Source organism: Halichoerus grypus, chromosome 13 (assembly GCF_964656455.1).
Source record: "Halichoerus grypus chromosome 13, mHalGry1.hap1.1, whole genome shotgun sequence".
Classification (NCBI taxonomy): Eukaryota; Metazoa; Chordata; class Mammalia; order Carnivora; family Phocidae; genus Halichoerus; species Halichoerus grypus.
In genome coordinates, this window is record NC_135724.1 from 47,089,398 (window position 1) to 47,117,058 (window position 27,661).

Here is a 27,661-nt window from a genome sequence, read left to right on the forward strand (position 1 = left end):
TTAAATCCAATGTCCATTCATGATAAAAATTCTCAACACACTAGTAATAGAAGGGAATCTTCTTAACCTGATACAAGGCATATGTGAAAAACCTATAGTTAACATTATGCCAAATGGTGAAAGACTTTCCCTCTAAGATTGGGAACAACATAAGAATGTTTGTGCTCACCACTTCTATTGGGCGGTGTAGTATGGCCAAAAAAAAAAAAAAGCATCCAGATCAGAAAGAAAGAAATTAAATTGTCTGGGTGCCTAGGTGGCTCAGTTGGTTAAGCAACTGCCTTCGGCTCAGGTCATGATCCCGGAGTCCTGGGATCAAGTCCCACATCGGGCTCCCGGCTCAGTGGGGAGCCTGCTTCTCCCTCTGACCCTCTCCCCTCTCATGCTGTTTCTCTGTCTCTCTCTTTCTCTCAAATAAATAAATAAATAAAATCTTTATAAAAAAAGAAATTAAATTGTCTGTATTCACAGATGACATTCTCCTATATGTAGAAAATCCTAAGAAATCTATAAAAACATTAATTGAACTAATAAACAATTTATCAAGGTCTCACGATACAAAATCAATGTACAAAAATCAATTGTAGTTTTATGTATTAGTAAGAGTCATGTTCATAAAAATGAAATTAGGAAAACCAGTCCATTCATAATAGCATTACAAAAAATACGTAGGAACTTAACAAAGAGGTTCAGACTGAAAACTGTAAAATCTCTCTAAGAGAAATTTAAGAAGATCTCAATAAATGGAGAGACTCAATGTTGTTAAGATGGAAATTCTTCCTAAGTCGATCCATAGGTTCAACATAATCCCTGTCAGAATCCCAGCAAACGCTTTTGTACGAATTCACAAACTGATCCGAAAGTGTATTTGGAAATTCAATAGCCAAAACAGTTTTGAAAAAGAAGTTGGGGTTGAAAACTCACTATAAAGCTAGAATCATCCAGACATTATGGTGTTGGCATAAGGAGAGGCATTTATGGTCTGTTGACTTTCAAGATAGGTGCCAAGGCAATTGAATAGGGAAAGGATTTTCTTTACAACACATGGTGCTGGAACAATCAAATATCTATAAGCCAAAAAAAAAAGGCTTAGCCCCTCATCTCACATCACCAACTCAATATGGATTGTGAACCTAAATGTAGGCACTAAAACTAGAAGACTCTTAGAAGAAAACATGAGAAGAAATCTGACTGACCTTGGTTTAAGCAAAGAGTTCTTAGATATGACACCAAAAGCATAAGCCATAAAGTAATTGATAAATTAGACTTCATTTAAATTAAAATATTTTGCAATTCAAATTAATGGTCAAAAGACACTGTTAAGAAAGTGAAAAGCCACAGCCTAGGAGAAAAGATTTGCAGATTATATATCTGATTAAGGACTTGTTTCTAAAATGTCTTAAGAATTCTTACACTTTAATGAGACTACATACAACCCAATTAAAAAATGGTCAGGGACACCTGGGTGGCGCATTTGGTTAGGCATCCGACTCTTGGTTTCAGCTCAGGTTGTGATCTCAGGGTCATGAGATCAAGCCCCTCATCAGGCGCCCTGCTCATCTTGGAGTCTGCTTAAGACTCTGTCCCCCTGCACATACCCTACCTTCCTGGCATCTGGCCCAATAAACATTAGTGGCTAAAAAAAAACCAAAAACTCTGTCCCCCTCTCCCTCTGCCCCTCTTCCCTGCACTCTCTCTCTCTCTCAAATAAATAAATAAATCTTTTTTAAAAAATAAAAAACAAAAAATGGTCAGAAGATGTGAATACATATATATGTATATAATGGAATATTACTCAGCCATAAAAAAGAATGATGCCACTTGCAACAACGTGGATGGAGCTAGAGAGTATAATAAAAAGAGGAAGACAGAGACAATATGATTTCACACATACATGAAATGGAAGAAACAAAACAAATGAGGAAAGGGGAAAATAGAGAGGCAAACCAAGAAACAGACTCTTAACTATAGAGAACAAACTGATGGTTACTAGGGGCGAGCTGAGAGGGGGATGTGTGAACTAGGTGATGGGGATTAAGGAGGGCACTTGTTGCGATGAGCACCAGATGATTTATGCAAGTGTTGAATCATTATATTGTACACCTGAAACTAATATTACACTGTACGGTAGGTAACTAATTGGAATCTAAATAAAAGCTTAAATTTTAAAAAAGGAAAAAAGATGTGAATAGACATTTCACCAAAGGAGATATATGAATGGTTCATAAAGTCCATTAAAAGGAACTCAATGTCATTAGTCATTAGGAAAATGCAGATTAAAACCATGATGAGATACTACTACACACTCACTAGGATGGCTATAATAAAAAAATACAGATGATATCAAGTGCTGATGAGGATGTGGGGAAACTGGGACCCTCACAAATTACTGGTAGGAATGTAAAATGGTTTAGCCACTTTAGAAAACTGTCTTGATAGTTTCTTACAATGTTAAACATAAACTGACTATACAACCCAGCAATTCTGTTCCTAGAAATCTACCCAAGAGAAATGAAAACAAAAAGACTTTAACATGAACACTCAGAGTAGCATTCTTCATAGTAGCCCCAAACTGCACACAATCTAAATGTCTATCAGCTGGTGAACGTGTAAATGAGATGTGCCGTGCCCATACAATGGGATACTATTTGGTAATAAAGAGGGATGGGCTACTAATACATTGCTATGCCACGGATGAATCTCAAAAACATCACGCTTGGTGAAATAAGCCGGTTGCAAAATAATACATATAGTATGATGCCATTTCTGTGAAATTTCCAAAAAAGGCAAATTTAGAGAGACAGAAAGCGTAGTGATGGTTTCTTGGAGAGAGACTGATTAAAATAGGCTCAAGGAAGTTTTTTTTAGGTAATGGAAATGTTCTAAAACTGGGTTGTAGTGATGGTTGCACCATCATTTAAATTAATTTCTTAAATGTGTTCATTAAAAATCATTGAATTTTACATTTACAGTGGGTGAATTTTATGGCATGTGAACCATCCCTCAAAGCTACAAAGTGCTCAAAGAATAGTGTTTAAATCTTGTCTTTCAGGACTAGGGAGGATATTTTTCCTATGTGTATGGCTTTGCCTGTTTGGCCACTACTTTCATGAGCCTCCTTTTTATTTATTTTATTTTTTCTTTTCCTCTTAAACTCGGAGGGAGGTTTATAATTTCCTTCTCTGTAGTTGATTCAAAAGTGGAAGGATTTTTAATTGGCTGCTGTGGTTTAATGCTAATCCTCCTTAAATGTGGAAGATTTGATTAGATGAGCCACTAAGGTCTTTTCCAGCCTCAATACATGAAGCAGTCTTTCTCTTTTTCTCCCTCCCCTCTTCTCCTTTTTCTTTTCTGTTTGAAAATAAGCTCTGTTATCCTCAGTGGCAGAACATTTACCCATTCTTTGGGCCACCTACACATCAAAATGTGCTGACATTTGAAATACAACATAATTGTACTTAGCAATACAACATTTCCCCATGACGTCATTGTGACTCTACTGAGTGCCAGCATATTCGGAAAATGACTCAGAAGGATGTTCCATTGGCCCCAGAGGAGAATTTGGATTCTGTGGAAAAACTCAAAGATACTCAGAAAGGGACATCATTCAGAAGGGGCTAAGGGTACCTTCTTCCTTGCTCCAGATGGATCCATTCTCTGGTATTTTCCTGGGAGTTGTCACATGAACTTCATCACTTCCAAGGCATCCATGCTTCTCTCCAGTCCTTATCTTAGTATCTTCTTTAGGTCTGAGAAAGCTCAGCGTGGGAAAAAAGTGCCTCTGAGTCACTTTATATTGTTACCACTGTTGTTATTGTTTTTTTTTTTATCTGTGAATTTAAGAAACATTCTAAAAAGCTAAAAATAACAGAATATTTAGCAACTTTTTATATTCCTCCCTTCAGTTTGATAAATTCGGGTGTGTGAAATCTAACTTCATCTTCATAAAATCTTGGAATCCCTTCCCATTTGTGAAGCATTGGTACAAGAAAAAGTGAATGAATTTAAGAGGAAAGCATTGAAATGTGTACACATATAAGGAAGATGTGGTATGCTAATGGGTTTTTCTAGCAGATTTAAGTTCTCGTGTGAGAATTTTTTCTTGATCAAATAGTGCCTTGTCTCATCCTTGTTAACTTCAAACTGACTGGTGTTGTCAGCATCCATCGGGAAGAAGCAGTTGAGGCCAGTGTGAGTTTATGTTGAGGATGAGCCAGGAGAGGAGAGGCATTCCCAGACAGCAGCTCTGGCCCTCTAGGGTCCTTAGAATCAGTGTTTGCTCCCCATTTCAAAGCTGCCTCCATAAGAATGCTTTTTTTCCTTTAAGCTAATGCCATAGTTGCTGCCGCCATCTTGTCCTGAGTCAGTGGTAGACCAGCAAGCCAAGTCTTACTTAGTCTGTTTTCCTTATGGCCCTGGGAAAGATTTTTCTATAGCTTACCTAGGATGTGTCTCTTGATTTGGTTTAGTTTTTTGATTGATAGAGTCTCAGCTTTCATGTGCATGGGCTGGGATGAGGGCGGCCCTCACTCTGAGGGCCATGCAGAGTGGGGTCAGCACCAGAGAATAACATGCGCCTCCTTACCTGTTGCATCCTAGGTGCCTTGCTTGCCTCTCCCGGTCCCTTCCCTGACACTGTCATGATTTACTGCCTGCCTGAAACAGCTATTAATTCCATGGGATTTTAAGTTACACTAGATTCTTAGAGTTTGGGTGGTATTGTTTTTTAAGATTTTATTTTTAAGCAGTCTCTACACCTAACATGGGGCTCAAACCCACAACCCTGAGATTAAGAGTCACATGCTCCACCAATGGAGCCAGCCAGGTGCTCCTAAATGGAAAACTTTTTTTTTTTTTTAAAGTAATCTCCACACCCAACGTCAGACTCGAACTCAGAGAACCCTGAGATCAGATCAAGAATTGCATTCTCTACTGACTGAGCCAGCCACGTGCCCCCCTGGGCGGTATGAAGAGTGCCTTATATCAAAGTGCATGGTCTCTCTTTGAATGGCCTTCTCAGAAATGTCAGTCAGTCAACATTGATTAGGGAAACTTTTGGAGTCTGGGGTGGTAGAAGTGCATTAGTGTATGTGTAGTGCTTGCCAAAGGCATCTTATAATCCAGAGGAGGAGGTAAGAGTGACAAGGGTGAGACTATTAGAGGACATTGCTGAGCAGGGTGGTATGACTTCAGGAGCTGGGAAAAGGGAACCTGTGAGTGGGCTGATGCAGTGGAGAGACCGAACTGGCCCCTGCAAGCCCGTCTTGCCTGGGAGAAGGGAAGATGGAAGGATGGCCTTCCAGGTTAAGTGGCAGGGGCTCTGAGGTGGGATGTGCAGTTGGGGAACCGTGAGGAAATAAATTTGACCAGAGGAGGAGAAGAGTGTGAAGGTGTGAGGGGGAAATTCTGGGCCCAGAAGAGACAGATGAGGAAGCCCTAAAAGCCATGCCCCCAGAGACCACTGTGAACTTCTGAATGAGACCGGCTAATGGCAAATCGCGTTGGAAATGAGTTCCAAGCATTTAGAAGGGAGGCGAACCAAGGTAGTGAGTGATGGCAGTAAGGGTGAAAGGTCAACTTGACTGATCGTCTGAAGCAAAATAAATTGTAATTATTTAATCTATCATATAAGTGTTGTGTGATGTGTAATTAGTTAGATAACAAAGGAATTAGATACCAAATTAGATAACAAAGACTCAGATCTGTTAAAGTAAGGTATGTGTGACAATTGTCTGGGTCTAGGGAAGATCACAAATGGCTCCAAGGTTTGTGGCTCGGGACATGAGAAATCCATGGCATCACAGACAGAAATGGGGGGGGGCGGGTTATGAAAGAACAATGTTGGGGAGGAAAGCTGGTGAAATATGTTTTAGATGTGTATGGTGAGAAAATATCTAAATGGAGCTGTTGTGTGTTGGAAACATGGGGTGAAACGCAGGGGAGAACTCAGGGCTTCACGTGTCTGTTTGGGCTTCACTTAGAGCAGTGGAGTTGGCATCAAGAGCATAAAGAAGTAGATGAGCTCACTGAGGGAGTGAGAAGGTTTGGGCGGAGCAGAGCGAAGGGCTAGGGCTTCACTTGGGAGACACTTAGATGCCAGAGATCAATAATGTGCAGGAGAGAGAAGTGATAGCTGAGGGGAGCCCCAAAAGCTCCGTGTGGGGAAGTCTAAGGAAGAGTTGAAAGGAGTAAAACAAAATGCTACCAAGAGGTCAGAAAGATCCAGATTGAGAAAAGACTAGAGCAAGGACTTCGCTAGCCTTGGGGTAAACAGCTTTAGTAGAAGGGCAAGGTGGGAGGGGGTGGAAGATGGATCATAAATATCCAAGAATACACAAGACACAGGAAGGAGATTGTGACTGGTGGTGGGCAGGGGGATAGCCAGATCTAGTGAAAATAACTTCTTTTCTGGGGAAAGAAGGAATTGGGCATGCTTGAAACTAGAAAAGAAGACACCATATACAGAGATTCGGAGATGCTGAAAAATGAGGGAAGTTGGGAGAACAGGCTTCAGTGAGAGGTGGAAGGGGTATGGAGGCTAGCTTTAGAGAAAACAGCCTTTTTCCTGAGCCTCAGTAGAAGGGTGGTGATAGATGGGAATGATGTTTTCCCAGGAGACGTGTGTAGGGGACTGGGATTTCAGGGGAACAAGGAAAGAGCACTCACTGTTTGGCTTTGATCAGATAGCTCAGAAATATTATGACTCAAGTGAGTTCTGACAGTGTTGATGTATCTAATATTTAAAACTAAATGCTGATGACATGTACACTCAACTGTAGGATTATATATAATGATGATGTGCTAGGAGCCAGATCATTGATTATCAGTGCCTACTTAATTAAGCATTTACCGGATTTTAAAAGTCCTTAATAGAACCCATTCAAAATAAAGTAGGAAACCACTCAGCAATCGGATCTTCCATCCCTATCACCAAAGTCTGCCTTCTCTTAAATGCTACTGGTGGTTAATTGGAATGTTTGTCCCTGTTTTTATTTAGAGTTTGGATAGTCAAAATCCATGCTTATACAATGGGGTTTCCTTTCCCATTGCTGCTTAGGAAGATGCTTCTCTCACAGTCCGGGTAGAGGATGGGGAAACCTTCCTAGACATGGTCCTATGTGAGTCTTCAAACCTGGAGTGTGTGGTGGGTGCAGAAGTGGGGCAGGCAGACAAAAGATCAAGGAAGAATAGATTGCAAAATTAGAAAATTCTAAAACTGGACTCAGTGTTTCAAGATAAAAGCAGAATATATGAGATAATGTATGTGAAGGTAGCTGGAGGGTGACAATGTGCTAGGCAAACACAGAGCATTATTACGTAGAGTATCAACCTGGACCAAGACTTCATTTTGACCTAGCTTTGAGTCCCAGGTCTGCCACTTTCTAGATGTGTGCTTCATTTTCTCATCTGTAAACAAATATAATAATAATGTATGCTATACTGAGAGGATCGAATAATATTGACACAGCCCTAGCAGAGTGAAGGCCGGCCGTGGGCAGGTCCTCCCTGGCCCTGTCAACTACTAGTTTAATTCTCTCACCAAATTAACCAGGGATTTCTGGAGTCTGAAGTTGTCGTTCATATTCTGTAGTTCTAGGTAAGTGAATTTAGCTGTGGGCAGCCTACTCTAGACACTACTGGACATTCAGCATGCATGAGAACAAGGCCTCTCACACATATTAAATCAGATATTGTCTAACAAGAGAAGCAGTTGATGCACCATTCACAATGTTTTTAAACCTATATAAAGAGTCATTGATTCAGAACAATTGCTAGGCCTGTGAAAATGTGTGTTTGTTGGTTTCCATGGAGCCCACCCTGCTGGCTGTTGGGTGATGGTGCCTTAATTACACGCTGGGATTGCCAGGGAGCCTTCACAGTTCTCTCTATGACAACACCTCCTTGTGTAGTAACTCGACCACCATCCTCAACTGTGTTTCCCACGTAGGAGTCGCTCTTAAAAGAGGGGAGAAGATTCTGCTGGTAAGTTTCAGCCTCCCATTGATTTATCCTTATGAAGATCTCTTAAGTGGATAAGAAGTTTTCTGAGTTTTGACTGCCTATCTTTCGGGCTGTTTTGCCAGATCTTGGGAGCGTGGCCTAATGTCTTTCTTTTTTCAATGACATGTTGACATTTCTCTTGATTAAGATAAAGGAGTCTTGGCTATGTCAGTTTACTAGGTAAAATTAAGCCTGTTTTACGGTGAACTTGTAAACTTGTAAAAAGCATTGTCAACAGATGCTGTTAGGGTTCGATGTTCGCAATTTTACTTATTTATTTGTCTATTTATTTTTTAAAGATTTTATTTATTTATTTGACAGAGACACAGAGAAAGAAAGAACACAAGCAGGGGGAGTGGGAGAGGGAGAAGAAGGCTTCCCGCAGAGCAGGGAGCCCAATGCGGGGCTCGATGAGGGGCTCGATGTGGGGCTCGATCCCAGGACCCTGGGATCATGACATGAGCTGAAGGCAGAGGCTTAACGACTGAGTTACTCAGGTGCCCCTGATGTTCGGAATTTTAAAATGTCTCCAAGACCATTGATAAACCTCTTGCTGTTTCTGGTAGAATTTTTTCTTTTTTTTTTTAAAGAAGGAACAGCTTAGTGTCTTTTAAAATGAAATCATACAAATTTTATGTCTTCTAAATAACATAATTTTTTACTCTTCACTTAAATTTTTTAGATGTATTTGTTTTTTTGTTTTTTTTTTTTAAGATTTTATTTATTTATTTGAGAGAGAGAATGAGATAGAGAGAGAGAAAGAGCATGAGATGGGGGAGGGTCAGAGGGAGAAGCAGACTCCCCGCCGAGCAGGGAGCCCGATGTGGGACTCGATCCTGGGACTCCAGGATCATGACCTGAGCCGAAGGCAGTCGCTCAACCAACTGAGCCACCGAGGCGCCCCAATTTTTTAGATGTATTTGTACAGAAGTTTCAAGGCTTGCTTCGAATCATATCTTGAACTTCTGAGGAGGTGACAAGTAAATACATCTTTCAGGTTCAGGAATCAGACTTCTTAGGTTCAGTGTCTGGCGTGCACATGTGTACACATACACACACACACAGAACAGACTATGGGAAAATCCTGGGAGTAGAGTTACGATGTCTATCACGTTTTGCTCTCACTAGGTCGCCTGTGCTGAACAGAGTGTTAATTCTCTTCCTCCTTCTCCTTCCTACCCTGTTGCTACTATTACTCCTCCCCCACTCCAGTTTTATTGAGATATAATTGTCATATAACATTGTATTAGCTTAAGGTGCACCACAAAATGATTTGATATTTGTATATATTGTGAAACGATCACTGTAATAAGTTCAGTTAACATCCATCACCTCAAATAGTTACAGCAAAGTAGGGAGGCCTTCATGAATTTGCATGTCATCCTTGGGGGGGCATGCTAATTGTCTCAGTATCGTTCTAATTTTAGTATATATGCTGCCAAAGTGGGCACAGTTACTTCCTTGTCTTTATTATCCTCATCATTCTTGTCATCCTCATTGTCTGTTGGGCGTGGAGAGCCCATCACTGTCTTCCCACACTTCCTGCATGGGGAAAGGGAATCAGGAAAGAGGAGCCTCCCCCATGCCCCCTCAGTTCACCATTTGAATTTCTTCCCACTTCTCAGCCTAAGACTCCACTCCCTCTTCCCATAACCTTGGAAAGGTCACTGGGAGGGATCACTTTCTGTGTAGCTGTTAGTATTCCTTGTGTCCTCCTTCGGTGGTTATTCAGCACCGAAACGCATCAGGAATGGTCTGATGAAAATAAATGATTAAACCCAATGGAGCTCTGCTGTAAAGTGACTTTTATGTTGAAAGAGTGTGCTCAAAAATCTAATTACAGCTATGACCTAATTAAATCCTTTTTCTTTTTCACAGTTTAAGCAGCTATGGCAATGAGAATAACTTTTCATGGAAAATTAAAACCTAAAGGCAGTGCCTGATTTCCTTTACAGTGTCTAGCTGGGCAACAAAAACAGCTTGTGGATGTCTTTCCAGGACATCACTATCGAAGCAACAGGAACTTGAAGTGGCACGTTCGGGAGCTGCCTTGTTATTGTTGAGCTGTATGGAAACAGTCAGCAAAGAAGTTAGTTATCTGGGAATTCTTCGTTTATGAATAAGGTTTTCCCAGAGGGCACATGGGAGGGGAAATACAGTTGTGGATTAAAGAAAAAAAAATTAAATTCCATTTCCCATTGTCAAAACAATTCATAGGGAAGGGAGTGATGCTAGAGGACATTTTGCTATTTTGGATAAGTTTGTTGTTTTCTTGTTTCCAATTATGCACTCCTAATTCTTTTCTGGGCTATTTTTAGTGCCATTGACCATCACAATGTTCTCTGCTGCAAAAGTATGATAACAATTCTGGCTTTCACAACTTCTGCCTGAATGAATTTGCAGCAGTTCATTTACTAAGGAAATACCCCGAATTTCTATAAATTTCCTGGCTCCAAGGCTTATATGTCATTTAAAATAACTAAAAGTGATTTTTGCAACACAAAGGCCAGTTAACTGGGGACGGTTACAAGGCGCCTGTCCAGGATACACTGATGTGTACTTAGTTCGCTCTGGGATAGTACTGCATAAATGAGTGCTGAGCGAATGCTGATCTTGTACACAGCTTTGCAGGTTTGTGCACTCACATCAGATATAGAGAAAGGTGGAATTCTGCAGGTATCTCCTGAGGTACCTCCCACCGCCCCCAATAACGCTCTTGTGATGCATATACGTCTTTATTGTTTCCTTCTAGAGACCCTCTCTCTGCATCGCTAAAACTAGGTTTCCTAAGGGGTGGCCGAGCCCAGAGTCATCCGCAAAGAGCTTTTCAGACCCTGTCCGTGCCCAAAGCAGAGGGCAGGCTGGGGGCAGAAGTGAGTTGCCTGTGCCACGAGACAATGAGCGGCCATAGTCAGAGCTAATGAAATGAAACCGTTCTTGGGAAGTCCAAAGGAGCGGACGTTCGTTATGGGAAAGCTGAGTTTTGACGCGTGATAGAAAGGAATGACCCGTGGATGTGAAAGACTTTTAGTGATGTTGCTTTTGTTTATATGTGTTTGTCCCACTGTAAGGCCAGGCAGTTAAGTACAAGCAGGTTGTGCCTGTTTGTATGACTCCAGAATAGCCCCCAGCCAGTGAAATATGCAGCAAGGAAGGTTTTTTTTCAGTCAACAACGAATTGCCTGGTACCATATAAACACGACTAGTGTTAGACTGTGTGTGTTAATGGTATTGTTTCTGTGCACTCCTGGGGGGTGTTGGTGGAGGGAGGTTGTGAGGGGAACAGGATCTCCCTGGCGACACCTCCACATCTGTCCTCTTGTCGTGTGACTTCTGGGGGCTGGGGGGCATGCTCCCTGTGCAGCCCCCGAGCCACATATGTCTCCAAGGAAAGTTCTATCTTGTTTCTTTCCTGCTTCACCTCACGCCGTTCATTATTCCCTAGTTGGGGCTTTGTGTGTTTTCTGCACAATTTTGCAGGTGCACCCCATGTTTGGCCCAGAATGCGGTAGGTGATTAGTCAAGAGTTGATAAATAAAATACCCACCACTTTGCCTCACGTCCATGTCAGGAGAAGAAAAATAAGGGCAAGGATCAGGCTAATTAGAAAAATCATAATAATCCGGTCACTCCGCCCCAGCCAGCCACCTGGGTGTTTAGTGCAGGTGAGCACAAGGGAGGCAGGGCGTATCCTACTCAAGGTTATATCCCCAACACCTGCTGGAGTGCCCTGCTCTCCATAAATATGCCTAAATAATGCGTAAAGGGTCGGTGTGTTCCCAGATGCAAAATTTGAACTGCAAAGAATTTGGTGACTGTGTAAGTGCCTCTTACCTTTTTAGTGAAAATGGAATTAGGGGCCACTGTTTTCAAGTCTCTGGTTTGTCTTGTACAGTGACTACCCCACCCCCCCAAAAAAGAAACAAGATTTTACTTTTTTTTCACACTGCATTCAATTTATCTTCTTGGAATTAGAACACTTTGGTTTCAAGGATCCAGTCCCCTGTTATTATCTCTGCACTGCCCTCTCTCCTCCCAAAAGGATTTTCACCTGGGAAAACAATTTTTTTTTTTCAGGTGAGAGTAAGAGGCGTTCTCATGACTTTGGGCCCTGCATTTTTACAAATCCTTACCTTACTAATTGTACTGTGAGCATCGTCGACACTACTATCCCAAATTGCCAAATGTTTGTGACGTTTGGCTATGCTGTTCAGAGCTCTTCCCTCTGTGTGCCCTTAAAATGTTAGGATTTGGGAGTTCAGCACTTTGGCAAGAAGGGGTTTGGCGGTTATTCGGTATCACCTTTCATTGGAGTATACTTTATCAGTTTTGTCTTTTTTTTTTAAGATTTTATTTATTTGAGAGAGAGCACGAGCACGGGGAGGGGGAGGGGCAGAGGGAGAGGGAGAAGCCGACTCCCCACTGAGCAGGGAACCAGACCCAGGGCTCGATCCCAGGACCCTGAGATCATGACCTGAGCCGAAGGCAGACGCTTAACTGACTGAGCCACCCAGGCGCCCCTCAGTTTTGTCTTTCATGGATGGCTAGAACTCTCAAGAAATTAGAAAAGGAGTTCACTCCTTTCTGAAGGAGTGTGTGTCGTCTCGTATCCCCCACAGCTGAGGCCGTAGTCCGTCATCAGGAGATACTTCTTCATGAAAGTATTCCCCACCCCCATCCTGGTATCAGAGTTGAGCTACAGCTTTGTGAACCACTCAGATCTCATTAAGTCCTGATGTATCTTCTGTGAAGTCAGTAATGGTTATTCCTCTTTTCCTCAACTTATACTCAGGCTGTTAACTGTTTACGGATTATGTAAGGCCTACCTGGGTTTCCGTACTCACGCTTCTTATGAGGTTTTTCTTTTCCCTGAAAATTTTTTTTCAAGTTCTGTTGGAACATGTTACATTCAGCAAATTTATTCAGCAGAGATTTATAGAGTGATGAGGCAGTAGAGAGGAGTGACAGATAGCCCCGCTCTTGGGAGACAGAAAGGCCTGGATCAGAATTGCACTCTAGCGATGTAACCTTGGAAAAATTACTTAGCCTCCGTATGTATCAGTTTTCTCATCTGTAAAATGGGCATCATTGTATGACGTCATGGAAATGTTGCAGGGATTGTGTCAAATAATGTGTGTTGAGCATTTTATATCAGCTAGTAGAGTATTGCTTGAAAAGAATGAGCCTTTCTTTCACAGATGGAGAAACGTTTGAAGTGCTGTTTGCATTTTGGGTTCAGCTGCAATTTCAGAGCTGCCGATCTGGGTTGATAGAGAGCCTTCGCTTCTGCTTTGCCCCATTTTGCCATTCTAGTATCAAGAGAAATCTAAAATGACCAGATCCAAGTGACACCATAGGTTTCAAAGTGCTTTTTTCAATTTTTCAAAGAACTCACAGAACCTGAGTTATCATTTTGGAAGTTCTACACAGGTGTTTATTTAAAAAAAACGAAGAAGAAAGAAAGAAGCATTAGCCCTAAGGATTGTTGGCTGGGTGTTCAGGAGGGAAATGGCGGCTTTCCGCCTGGACCAGGTTAGCTGCAAGAGAATGGGGCATCGGGACAGAAGTGGCCTCAAATCTGATGTGGAACCCCACGCCCACCAGAACGGCCAAAACTGTAGAGACTGACAATCCCGAGTGTCGGCGAGGACGCAGAATAGCATTTCCGGCTTAGAAAACGCTGCAGCTAGACGAGGTGCCGTGCGGGACGGAGCGGTCCCACCGCGGCATGTGCGCCAGAGACACGGAGGCGCACGCGCACGGGGACGCTTCCTCTCTCTCAGCCACTTGTAATCCATGTATTTTGTCTGTAACCACTGTCTTTTTAAGCTTCTTGAAAATTCTCACTGGAACAAGTCAGGGAATGAATAAGATCCCCCACCCCCTTTACAAAATTTAAGTGAGAGCCTAGAATTTAATCCCCGAGAAATACTTTATAGATGATGTCTTCGTTTCTCATGGAGGGGAGCGCTCAGATGCAGAGAGGGGACCTGGCCTGCCTGAGGTCCCTCGGTGAGTCCGTGACGCCCAGGACTCCCAGGACACCGCTGGCCCGGGCGCCCCACAGACGCGGGCACAAAAGCAGACGCTCACGAGCGCGGCGCGGGCTCGTGCCAAGTCCCAGCAGGCTTACCTCCGGCGTGCTGGGCACACGACGCGCCCGGTCGTCCTTAAGGGATAGGGTTCCCCATGGGATGTTTTTCAGGACCGTGCTAGGAAAAAGGGGTTGCCAGCTATTGTTTTGTTTTTCTCTCGGCTTTCACGGTGGTCACGCCTCACCTCACACTTCGTGCTCCGGTGGCTTTGGGCTCCACCCAGTGGCTTCGAGTTGGCTGACTTGTTGCTACTGTTCCTTCTATGTGGAAAGCCCTTCCCCAGCGTCCTCACTGGCTAATTCTTATCATCTCCATGTGGGGCTTGTTCCCACGATATCCAGAGTATAGCCGTAATCTCGGCACTTAACACGTCCCACTGAAACGATCTGCTTCGTGGCCTCCAGAGCAGCGAGGCCGCGCAGGGTGCTGGCCGGTCGGGCCGAGGGAGGGGCGCGGGGCGCACCATTCGGCCTCTGCTTCATTCCGGCAGGAACTCAAAGCCCTTTTTCCTTTTTCACTTCTAATTCGGTAAAAGCTTCTTCTGAAACAGTTAGTCATTGTTTTTTTAACTTTCACTTTTTTAAACCCTCCAAAAGAGCAAGGAATAATGTCTTAGCTCGTGCTGCCATTACCAAATACCACAGACTGGGCGGCTGGAGCCACAGATATTTATTCCTCGCGGCTCTGGAGGCTGCACGTCCGGGAGGAAGGTGCCGGCAGGGCTGGTGTCTGGAGGGAGCTCTCCCCTTGGGTTGCAGATGGCTGCCTTCTAGCTGTGTCTTCACATGACAAAGAGAGAGAGAGTAAGCTCTCTGGTCTCTTCTTACAGGGTCACCAAGCCCATCGTGAGGAACCCTTCCCCCCACCATGAGCCCATCTAACCCCAGTTGCCTTCCAAAGGTCCCATCTCCATATACCATCACATTGGACATTAGGGCTTCAACATATGAGTTGGGGGGTGGGGGTGGGGCACAGTTCAGGCCATAGCAGAAGAGCTCACTGACATTTTGCAGAGTGCGCCAAGCTGTAGAGCAAGAGCTGAAAGCCTTCGTGGTTTGTGTAAATCCCTCAAGTGGAGTTGAGCTGTTGGGGTGAATCTTGCACAAGCTTTGTACATTCCTCAGAAGTTCTCGCGCTCAGATCTTGCAAAACTGTCGGTGACCAGACCTGGAGAAGGCGCAGCCCGTGACGTCATGGCCTCACTTCTCCCAACTGATATTCCTCCAGGAATTGTTGGGATTAGGGAAGGAGGCAGGTGGGGCACCTGGGTGGCTCAGTTGGTTGGGCGACTGCCTTCGGCTCAGGTCATGATCCTGGATCAAGCCCTGCATGTGGCTCAGCAGGGAGTCTGTTTCTCCCTCTGACCCTCCCCCATCTCATGCTCTCTATCTCTCATTCTCTCAAATAAATAAATAAAATATTTTTTAAAAAAAAGGAAGGAGGCAGGTTTAAAGCAGCAAAAAGGTTTTCATCAAATGGGCACTACATTTCCTTAAACACTGCAAGGAGGTCTGGATGTGTATCTTTTGGCAAATCTATTCTTTTTCCTCCATTATTACTCAGGATAACAATGGCATGAATTGAACTTATATCAAAAGGAGATGAAAAAAATCCTCAGGCCTTGGAGTAAATATAATTATGGTGCTTTTATTTAAAGCTCCTTTGAGCTGCAATTTATTTCATTTCTAAAAATAAACTGCAGAGATTAGATCTCTCCTTTGAGTGAATCAAAACAACTAGAAAATTAAACACCTTAGCCACATGCCCTTCCTTCCCAGAAGCACAGAGCACTGTTTAGCTTGGGAGACTGATAAAACTTTTCAATCAGCAGGACAAAATTTTAAAAATCACTTTGACAGAAACCAATCATTTTATTTATTTATTTATTTTTTTATTTTATTTATTTTTTTTTTTTAAAGATTTTATTTATTTATTTGAGAGAGAGAGAATGAGAGAGAGAGAGCATGAGAGTGGGGAGGGTCAGAGGGAGAAGCAGACTCCCTGCCGAGCAGGGAGCCCGATGCGGGACTCAATCCAGGAACTCCAGGATCAGGACCTGAGCCGAAGGCAGTCGCTTAACCAACTGAGCCACCCAGGCGCCCAGAAACCAATCATTTTAAAAGTAAGTCTGTCAGTAGATGAGTACATTTACTGAATAAAATGAAACAAAGTTGAGCAAAAGTACCAGAATAAAGAATCTATTGACTCCCCACCAGGCTGTCTCTGAATTGAGTTTGAAAGTTAGGGTCATCTCAGATTCTCTGTTTGTCTAACAATTGGATGTTCTAAGTATGACAACATTATTTTGCTCTTTATACAGCTTGGCAAAGAAGCAGTCCTTGGCATATTTATAGACTCTTTACTTAAAAAAACATAGTATATGATAGAAAATCAGACAAGTCAGGTATTTTAGGATGAGCTGAAGTGGAATGCCCACAGAGAGAGAGAAAAGGAAGAAGCCCTCCAGAGGTACCAGGAAATACCACATCAGTGTCCATATAATATGGCCACTTGAGAAATGTGAGTCCTGAAGAGAAAAGTCTGCCACCCAGCCTGGGAAAGAGCTGACACCTCTGCACAACTGTGCCAGGAAGCTACAAATCCAAGGGAAAAAATGTCCAAAGGGCCACAGATTTTTGAAGTTACAGCAAAGGACCAGTGTTAGATGGAATGACCAGACACACAGGTCTTTTCAGTACATAGCCTGTGTTGGAAAGTTCACAGTTTTGATACTTAAACTCTACTACCCACTCCTCTTCCCTTCTTAGGTGTAGACAAAGAGAAGACATGCACAAGGAATAGTAGGCAAGTAGGTAGTCAAACAAAGTTGAGCTGAAAATGTCAAGAGAGTTGAAATGTTGTTTAGAGACTTAAGGCTTTCTGCTCCCTCTAGGAGGCATGGCTTCCTCCCCATCCTCCATTCCCCTCCCCAACAGATGGAGACAGAGACTCCAGGGAATTTTACTGCCTGGATTCAAGAGAAGAGAGAAACCATTTAGAGTCTGGATTTTGTGTGTAAAGCACTAGAATCCCCCTAACTCGTGTAATGAGCTTCAGTAAACGTACAAGATGAGTAAGTCTTCCCATCTGAGTGAACTTGGATGAGAGTGAAAGGCCAGGAGGCAGAAGAGTTTCCTCCCCCATGGGCAGAGAGAATCATGAGGAAGGACCTAAATGTTGCTTTCACCACCAGCTGCCTTATTAATCCCCATCAGTTGCATCATACTTGAAACTGTCTGAGAGAAAGAGAAAGAGATTGTGCCTTCGAGAAAGTCCTGTTGCCCCAGGCTGGTGTGTATGTGTGTGTGTGTGTGTGTGTGTGTGTGTGTGTATATATATATATATATATATATATAATCCTAGACTATGGATCCATATATGATATATATGATCCTAGACTATGATAAAAGAACAAAGGTAATTAAAATTGTAATGATGAGTTAATAAGATTGTCACTAATCAGGAAGATGTTCAGAACAAATCAAATAAAGCCTCCCCACCTCGACTTACCATGACATCCAAGGAGGCTCTAGGAAAACAGTGGTTAGCTAAGCCTGGTTTGAAAACCAGTAGCTTACCATTGCTCTGGGTCTCAGTTTTCTTATCTATATAATAAATGGAAACCTTTTACTTCAGAGTAGAGTGTTGTACATTGTGACAGGCCAACATTCAACTGAAACAACTAGGGAGAAAAGCAAATAAATTGCAAAAATAAAATTTTTAAAGAAATCAGAGAGGCACCTGGGTGGCTTAGTCAGTTAAGTGTGTGACTCTTGATCTCAGCTCAGGTCTTGATCTCAGGGTCATGAGTTCAAGCCCTTCATTGGGCTCCACACCAGGTGTGGAGCCTACTTAAAAAAAAGAAAAACAAATCAGAGACCAGTGAAAGCAATGAGAACAACATAAATAAATTTCCAGAGAAGGAAGGACCCTTCCTAGGTATACTGAGTAACACAAGGTCTTTTCTTCAAGGCGGTTGAGGGGGAGGGGAAGAACTTGCTGATTTTGGGTGGGGACTAAGGATCTGGCTTGGTCCAAGAAGAGCAGACTGGACACAGTTTGCAGGATTAGTGAGACATAAAGGGGAAAAAAGAATGGAGAGAACAGAAGAAAGTGTGAGAGACACAGGGGAAATTGTAAAAAAAATCCAATGTATGTGTAACTGCAGTTCTAAAAGAGAGAGATTGGGCAGACACAGTATTTGAAGGGATAATGCCTGAAAAGTTTCCATAACTGCCGAAAGATATCAATTGCAGCTCAAAGAAGCTCACCAAACCCCAAACAAAAAATACAAAGAAAACCATACTTAGGCATATCCTAGTCAAACTGTTGAAAACCAGAGATGAAGGGAAAATCTTATAATAACCAGAGAAAAAAGACATTACCTTAAAATAAGCAAGTAACTGACATTTCCCCTGTTACTAGGAATGCCAACAGACAATGGAATAACATCTTTGAAGTGCTGAAATTTAGGGGAGAGACGAGGGAATCTCAACAGTCTTATTCCTCTATTCCTGTTAAAGAACTGATCACCAACCTGTTCAAAATTACTATGAGTATATTTGGGGATTTACTGTGTGGAGTTTTTTAGACCCTTACTAAATGTATGTGCTTATTTGATCTCCAGATCTTTCCTAAAATCGCATGTATGTATGTATTTTTAAGTAATGTCTATGCCCAGCGTGGGGCTGCACTCACAACCCTGAGATCAAGAGCCACATGCTTGGGGTGCCTGGGTGACTCAGTTAAGCGTCTGCCTTCTGCTCAGGTCGTGATCTCAGGGTCCTGGGATTGAGCCCCGAGTCATGGTCTCTGCTTAGCAGGGAGTCTGCTTCTCCCTCCCCCCAAATAAATAAATAAATAAATAAATAAAATCTTAAAAAAAAAAAAGTTGCGTGCTTTACCAACGGAGCCAGCCAGGCGCCCCATAAAATCACATTTAAAACTCACTGTAAATCAAGGAAAGTAGTACATAATTTGGATAGATAGACCATGTTCTAAAGTAAAATATAAATATTTGAAGGTAGAATAAATAAAAGATTCTATAAAAAGGAAACCACAATAAAATGGTCTGATACATGTTTAGTGTCAGTTAAGGTGCTGGAAGGAATAGCGATTTAGAATTCCCTGCTACTTGAAATGTGGCCTTGACACCAAAAGCACAAGCCACAAAAGAAAAAACTGATAAACGGGACTTCATCAGAATTACAAACTTTGTTGCAAAGTACGCCATCAAGAAAATGAAAAGACAACCCACAGCAAATTATATATCTGATAAGGGACTTGTATCTAGAATATAGAAAGAACTCTTATCAGTCAATAGTAAAGAGAGATAACTCAATTTAAAAGGGGACAAAGGATCCGAATAGACAGTTCTTTAGAGAAGACACACAAATGGCCAATAGCCCCATGAAAAGATACCCAAGATCAGTAGCCACCAGGGAAATGCAAACCAAAATCACAATGAGATACCACTTCACACCCACTAGGATGGCTGTAAAAAAAAGACAAGGTCAAGCATGTGAAGAAATTGGAATCCCCACACTCTGCTGGTGGTAATGTAAAATGGTGCAATAAATGATAGTTACAGAGATGATGGTGATAATGGTGATGGGGATGATGATGTCTTACCAGGTTCTGACCTATTCATCGATGTTACAAAGTGGTTCTATGAATTTTGGCAGTTTTGTGGACACTTTTACTCAACCTAATGATACGTCAATAACCAGGGATTCAACGATACCTTCCTATGAAAATTACTAGGGAATTCTTTTTTTTTTTTTAAGATTTTATTATTTGAGAGAGAGAAAGAGAGAGGACGAGCGGTGGGGGGTGGGAGGGGCGAGGGGCAGAGGGAGAAGCAGGCTCCCCGCTGAACAGTTAGCCCGGACGGATGGACGTGGGGCTTGATCCCAGAACCCCCAGACCATCACCTGAGCCGAAGGCAGACGCTTAACCGACTGAGCCACCAGGCGCCCAATGTGACTGATATTGGACAGGACTTTAGTTTTTGTCTTTTGGGTGTTTTGAGAGGAGACTGATGTGTGGCCAGGGTTGAGAGCAGCTGAGTCAGGTCGACGTGCCCAGGGTTCAGCAGGACTACCGCTGAGGGCTAGCTACCCCTGAGGTGGAACGGGAGGATTGGCACAGGAGTCAGACCTGGGTAGTTAGTCCCAGCTTGTCCCTCGTGGTGACTCTGTGCTTTGAGCAACCTCACCTCTAGGAGCTTCAGTTTCTTCACCTGTAAAATGGGGCTAAGCACCCTCCTGTGCAGGGATGTTGGGAGGAGCACATGAGCTCATACATGTAACACTACAGAGCGGACGTCTGGCACATTTTTGGTCCTCTTTAAATTGTGGTCACTTTCTTCCCTTACCTTCTCTGAATGAGATAGTCATGTCATGTCTTTCCTAACTCAGCTCTTCTTCTATAAAATGTAGGAGTTTGTTAAAAGTCACCCAGGGGTTTTCTAGGTTTAAAATTTATCCTTCCTTCCCATACCCTTCATCTCCTTTTGTCCCTCATCTATGTTCTTGATCCCATTGTGCTTATGGGAAACATTGTTCTTCTGATACCTGACAGAGTGAAGACTCATTGTACACTTGAATGAGGTGATACCAAACCATGAATAGCCACGCCCAGTTTAGCTTGAGTTGTCTATCATTAATAATTACACTGATCATTATAATAAATCAGAGGATTGATAATAAGGGTTAAATTGAATGTTTTTAAATTGCCAAATAGAGTTCTCAGCCTTAGCTGTGGTTGGTGTCTGGTGGATTTGGAATAGTTCCTTGGGTCTTGGGTGAAAAAGATAATCTGCTCTTGGTTTATAAATTTTTATGGTTTTACTCTTTACCCTAAAAAGGCCTATTAGTAACATTCATAGGTGAGTCTACAACACAGATGGACTCCAGGACAATCTGACATATACCTCCTGCTCCGTGGCCTGGAAAGGAGTTACAGCCTCCCCTTCCTTGGAAATGTGACCACGCCAAGCCGTCCATACCAGCTGGACAGAGTAGTTCTTGAGACAGTGCTGGAGTTGGAAGGTGTAGAGCAGAACTCCTCACGTTTGAATATGAAAGCGCATCACCTGGCTGTCTGTTCAAATGTAGATGTTGTTCAGTAGGTCTGGGGTGGGGCCTGATACTCTGCATTTCCTACAGGCTCCCACGTGGTGTTAATGGCAAGGACATGCAAGACATCTCTTCTTCTGTCTGCGCAGCACTTTCCCTCCTTCCTCCAGGGAAATATGCCTTCCTTCATTCCAACCATGAAGTTCAAGGTTGAACTTCCACATTTTTACATTACTCTACCCCCCCACCCTCCACCCCCCCACCCCCACCCCGGGCATGGTCAGTTTGTCCAGGAGACAATCAGAATCTTTCCTGACATGTTTGGACTTGAAGCCAGAGTGAGCCAGTCGTGAATCCTCCCTGCGGAGCTCTTTCTAGCCTCCTGGAGGTAATTGGGGAAAGAAGCAGAGATTAGCAGAGTGTTTCTGTTGTTCTCCAGTCTGGCTTCCAACTGCCCCTAATGTATGAAAAGGGATTTAAAAATAAACAAGACTGTGACTTGCCAACTCCAATGAAGTGCATAGGCCACTTACTCTGTGTGGGTCTCTGTTGAACATACAGAGAGGAACATAACACGCCCTGGTGGGGGAGACCACACATTTCCATAGTTGGGCGCGTGCAGGGCCAAGGGGTATGGAAGCCACTGGAAGAGGTGCCTGATCCACCCAGATGTGTGGATGGGGTGGGGGGGATCAGGTTCATAAAAGTTTTTTAGGGGCACCTGGGTGGCTCAGTGGTTAAGCATCTAACTCTTGGTTTTGGCTAAGGTCATGATCTCAGGGTCCTGGGATCGAGCCCCTTGTCAGCTCTGTGCTCAGCGGGTAGTCTGCTTGAGGATTCTCTCTCCCTCTCTCCCCCCCCCCCCCATGCTCTTGTGCTCTCTCCCTCTCTCTAAAATAAATAAATCTTTTATTTTTTTTTAAAGCTGTAAAAGTTTTCTAGGACTGGATTTTCAAAAAGTGAGCAGGAATTGTGTGGGGAGGCCAATTATGTGAAGTTGTTCCAGGCAGAGGGTCTTTGCTGAGCAAACATGAAGGTATGAAACCGTGTTAGAAACACTACAGTGAGTTTAAGTGGGAGGTGCGGGCGGTCCCTGAGGCAGTGACAGTGCAAGGCCTTTTCTCTGTGCTGCATTCGGTCCCTTTCTTCTTAAGTCGCATGTGTTTAAACAATAACAAAGCAATCACAAACAACAAGCCGGACTCTCTGATCCCCCCTAAATGCATGATTGTCTGGCAGGTTCCCACCAACCACCACTCCCCTTTCTCTTTGGACAAACAGAAAATTTGTCTTAGGATCGGAATGCATGTTTAAAAAACAAGCCTGATCTGCTTTAAATACCAAAATCTGCTTCAATAACAGAGGTTGTGACATCCGCTGACAAAGCCAGGAAGTTCAAAGGCCCATTGGCCGGCACGATGTATTGAGCTCTGCTGTTGTTGGCATCCCTCAGCCCGCGGCTGGTCCTGGTGTTTGTTGTTCAGATCTGTGTGTGCGACCGAGACATTCCTCAGACCACAGGACTCTTTCTTCTGGGGGGGAGAATTTGTATTTTTAAACATGCTTTCTGAAAGCAAGAACAACAGTTGCTAGTAAGGGCTGCTACTGAAGTCTCTTGAATGGCAAGTTCTAGGAGTAACTCAAAGTCTATTTCTTGAGCACATTTTAGCCATTTTAAAGGCTTGAAAAAAAAAGTTTACACGTTTACTAACATTCATCACCAGAACTTTTTCATCATCCGAAGCTGAAACTCTGTCCCCATTCACACTAACTCCCCACGCCCAATTCCCCCCAAGCCCTGGTAACTTCCATTCTACTTTCTGTCTCTACGAATGTGATGACTCTAGGTACCTAATATAAGTGGAATCCTACAACACTTGTCTTTCTGTATCTGGCTTATTTCACCTAGTATCATGTCTTTCAGGTTCATCCATGCTGTAGCATGGGTCTGAATTGCCTTCCTCTTAAAGACTGAATAATTATGTATGTACCACATTTTGCTGATCCATTCATCCACTGATGCATACTTGGGTTGCTTCCAAATCTGGGCTATTGTGAATAATACTGCTACGAACACGGGTGTGCAAATATCTATTTGAGTTCCTGATTTCAGTGGATTCTTTTTTTCCAAAAAAGCCATATGGAGGGGCACCTGGCTGGCTCAGTCGGTAGAGCATGCGACTCTTGGTCTCAGGGTTGTGAGTTCGAGCCCCATGTTGGGTGTAGAGATTACTTAAAAAATAAAATCTTAAAAAAAAAAAAAAGCTGTATGGAGCTGGTGTGGGCCCTTTCTTGAGTGTCTGGCTGTGAGAGGAGGCTGACCTGTTGTGAGGGTCCCAGGCCCCTGGAGCCTCCATCTCTCGCTCACAGTTCCCCCACCTGTGATCTCGGGGAGCCCCTTCCCCTCTCTCAGGTCCTGCCCCTAGGTGACCACGCGTAGGACACTCTGCACCCAGCCATGCACCCTCAGCTACTCCTGGCTTCTGTGTGTTCCTCAGTGGAACTGTAAGTGGACTGGACCCTTGGCATGAGCAGGTGTATCATTCCCACTTTTGAGTGTTCTTGAGCAGCCCATGGCGTATAGAAATTTTCCACTTCGCTGAGGGATGAATTTGAACCTCACACATGGTGAGGTTGATGTGTGGGTGCAAGTCACTTAGTGGGCAAGTCAGGCTGGCCGACTGCCCAGGGTCTGCCTCTTAGTGAGGCGTCGTTGGCCGCTCCTCTTCCCATCTTCGGCAGTGACTTTTGTGAAGTGTTAGAACTTTGATGAGTGTGTGTGTGTGTGTGTGTGTGAGAGAGAGAGAGAAAATGCCTCCAGTGCTGACTGCTAGGGCTGGCAATGGAAGTAAAAGGAAGTAGAGAAGCCTCAGAAACTCATGGTTCTTACTGAAGAGATCACGGGGTGGTCTGTTGAGCTTCACAGTGGTTCCGCAGTGTAGACAGCCTCACCATACATTCATTACAGAAATAAGACACACCTCTTTGTGACATTTTAGTGAGTGTCTCAGCCAGCCGAAAAGGTGCTCATTGACAGATAAAACTTTAGAGAAGTCTGAAAAAGTGCCCTGGGAGAAAGGCAGGAGACTGTACAAACATTTCCAGGAAGCAGCACATGGCCGAGGCTCCAGTGTGGCTACTCAACCAATGTGAGTTTAAGTAAGGGCTGGTTTGGAAGTTTTAAGATGTGTTTTTCTTGGCAAAAGTTGCGGTTAATAGGAATAAACAGGCTGGTTGTCTGTCTCACGGCAGATGGGACTCCTCCTGAGCTAGAGAGGTGCTCGGAGGAAGGGAGGCACGTGTCCCAGGCTGTGAGGACTGCAGGCCATGTGGGAGGTGGCGGCCTCCCATGCTAGATGGAAAGCCGTGTGAGAGACGCAATCAGAGAATAAGGGACGAAGCCCATCAGAGAAGGCCGTGAAGAGCTGGTGGAAAGGGGCAGAGGGCCTGAAGACAATGGTGAAGAATGAGGAAAGGCCACTTGGGCCCTTCATAAATGTAGGGAGATGTTCTGTTAATGCCAAGCTGCCAACATCACGGCCATCCATCAGTACAACAGAGCCTGTTTCAGCGGTTCTAAGAAATCCCCATTGGCTCCATCCCAGGAAATACCCAAGAAGTGGCAAAAATAAAGAGAGATTAACAAGCTGAGTTTTGGTTAAGACTAAGGAAGGAAAAAAAAAAAGAAAGAGAAAATGACAGTAAAAGTAAGAATAAAAGGGAAGGTAATAAAAGTGGGCACAAATGAGAAAAAAACAGTATTTTTTCTTCCAAATAGCGAAATGTTAATGAGTTGGAAAACCTAGACAAAACACATTTTTGGAAAAAGGGAAAATGACAAACTTGAATCGGGGAGAAAGAGAAGATTTGATTAGGACGGTGGCCGTTAAAGGCCAGTCCCAACTAGAAGGCCAAGGACCAAAGACGTTCAAGTCAGAGTTAACGTCCTCAGTAAAGATCACCTTCATCCTTTATAGGAAGGGAAGCAGGGAAGCCGAAGCACTAACTTATGTGGTCAGTATAACCTTGTTTCCAAAACCAGACCGTTGTGTGGCAAGCTATTAAAATTTTAGGCCCCTTCCAGTTATGACCATAGATGCAAAGTCCTAAGTATAATGTTAAGTGAAACAAGGGGAGGGTAGGAGATCCGCTGCCATTCATCCTGCCCCCCTCCCCCCAGCACTGACAAACCTCTTTCCCCTTGGTCTTCGGGTTCTGCTTTACAGCTGTCTCGCTGACCTGGTTGCCACCTCATTTTTGTTTCTGAAGACAACACAGTTCTGTTTTGTTGTCAGGGTTTTTGCTGGAAATCCATAAAAGAAGCAGAGAGGGACCTCAAGTGGGTAAATTACACAGGTTCTGAAACCTCGCAGAGTTTCTATACTGAACGTTCCTGGTTTATATTTCCAAACTTCTTTTTGAGATGGTAAGTGAATGAGGATGAGATTCATGTCACCATTCTCCTTCCTTCTGGCCACCTGCTTGCTGCCTGGTTCCCAGTTTGGAGACCTGAAGAGGGCTCCAGGACAGCATGATGGCTTTTCACATTTCCCAGGGTGTCCGGACTGAGCGACCCATCCCACGACAGCCTGCTTCTGCTTCCCATTGCAAGAAAGCAAGTCCGTAGGCTCACCTTCCCAATGGAAGCTGTCTTGGATTTTAGAATACAGAATTCTGGGAAAAAACATCTTTTCCTGAGCAGGCATTCCAACTGGTAACAAAGTTGGGTCTTTGGTTCACCCACACTCTCTGTGCTCCCTCTTTAGTGATCCTGTAGGAGTGTGAGTCCCATTACTGCCATTCCTAAGAGACTTTTCTGTCATTTCTAGCTTTGAGAGATGTGGGGTTAACCTCTTCCCTCTCTTTTGGCCTCTAGGTATTTGCAAATATTTTTTTTAAGTTTATTTTTTTAGTAATCTCTGCACCCAACATGGGGCTCCAACTCTACCCTGAGATCAAGAGTCACACCCCCCGCCAACTGAGCCAGCCAGGTGCCCCTGCAAATAATTAATGATTTAATTGTTCCCTCCCCCAGGAAACACCTGGTTTCTTAAAACTTGTATCATGGGCCAGAAAGATGGGGCATTAGGACAGGGCGAGAGATGGTGCTGTGGGCAAAGGCAGGGTGACATCCTCTTATCTGGAGGCTGTGGGAACAGATAAATGAGCACAACTGGCCTTGGGGATTATTTCTGCACATTGAGACAAGATGGAAATGCATATTCTCACTAGCTCCCTGCCCTGGAGAGAGTTGGGTGAGATGTTGGCTATGTGCCTCCTCTTCTGGAGAGTTGGGAAGTTAAATGTTTCTTTGAAGATTCTCACCTCCCAAATAGACTAGGACTTAGCATTTTTTCCACCAAACACTTACCTCAGAGGGAGCACTAAATACAGCGGCCTAGCAAGTGTGTGAGGGAAAGGACGTAAAATAGAAACGGGTGATGTCTGGGATCTGAACTAACATGAACTCAGCTTGTAAACAAGGACTCTGGAGAAGGTTACCCAAGTCCTGCTGGTCTGATGGCCTTTTGTTGAAATTATTTCTGTAGGTCATCACGGCTGGCTCGTCAGTATTGCTGTTCGATATGACCCTGACCAGTGCAACAGTGGGATGGTAAGTCTTTTGCACGGAGAGAGGAAAAACAAATTCATTGTTTGGGTTTCATCAGGATACTAATTTTTTTCTCTCAAATGTTGAAGAAAGGGTGTTTGGGGTCTATATTTTATTGACCTGTAAATATACATTCCGAGGAGTACATATATCATGAATATGCAATTTTATGAATTTTCACGAACTGATTATCCCGAACCTACTATAGCCAGCACTCAGATCAAGAAACAGAACATCACCCGCATACCTGTCAGCCACTCGTCCACAGAAGCGTAAGCAGTACTGGTGAACCACTAGTTTTATATAGTTATTTTTCCAAGATTTTATAGCTACTATGTTTGGACGAGGATTCAAAAGCAGACCTGTGTGTGTCTAAAGTCCCATAACCTTCATGTACCTCCTTAGGACTGACTAGGCAAACACCAAGGATTTACCAGCAGTGGAGGTATAAGAGAAATTGGCCTATATGTTCCTCTTCTCACCAGTATGACCATCTATAAAGAACTTCTAGATAATTCGACAGCAACACAGAAGGAGCGTTACCCAGGACAAGACAGCTCTATTTCTTGTTCAAGGGCTGACATGGCGAACTAAGAATGTTCAGTGAAATGATGATAGGAAAAAGATCTCATTGTCTTAGGTTTTTTAATACTATATAATTCTATCAGTTAGCTAAAAATATTTATTGAGTGACTACTGCATGCAAAATAAGACATCATTCAGGGCGCCTGGGTGGCTCAGTTGGTTAAGCAACTGCCTTCGGCTCAGGTCATGATCCTGGAGTCCCTGGATCGAGTCCCGCATCTGGCTCCCTGCTCGGCAGGGAGTCTGCTTCTCCCTCTGACCCTCCCCCCTCTCATGTGCTCGCTCTCTCT

At 43.5% G+C, this 27,661-nt stretch overlaps 1 protein-coding gene and 1 non-coding gene across 11 annotated transcripts in view; one reads left to right on the forward strand and one right to left on the reverse strand.

Moving 5' to 3' along the window:
• Nucleotides 1–27,661, forward strand: part of SLC35D4 (solute carrier family 35 member D4) — a 113,966-nt gene that overhangs the window by 75,701 nt on the left and 10,604 nt on the right. For 5 of the 10 annotated variants that reach the window (XM_036098096.2, XM_036098100.2, XM_036098102.2 and 2 more), the window contains one exon: nucleotides 26,725–26,789. The exons of the other annotated variants lie outside the window; for them this stretch is intronic. In XM_036098096.2, the coding sequence (XP_035953989.2) occupies nucleotides 26,725–26,789 (65 nt within the window). The remainder of the gene's footprint in view (nucleotides 1–26,724; nucleotides 26,790–27,661) is intronic. 10 annotated transcript variants of the gene reach the window in all.
• Nucleotides 9,349–9,452, reverse strand: LOC118539521 (U6 spliceosomal RNA). The gene has a single exon (XR_004919212.1). It is a non-coding gene; the product is annotated as a U6 spliceosomal RNA (small nuclear RNA).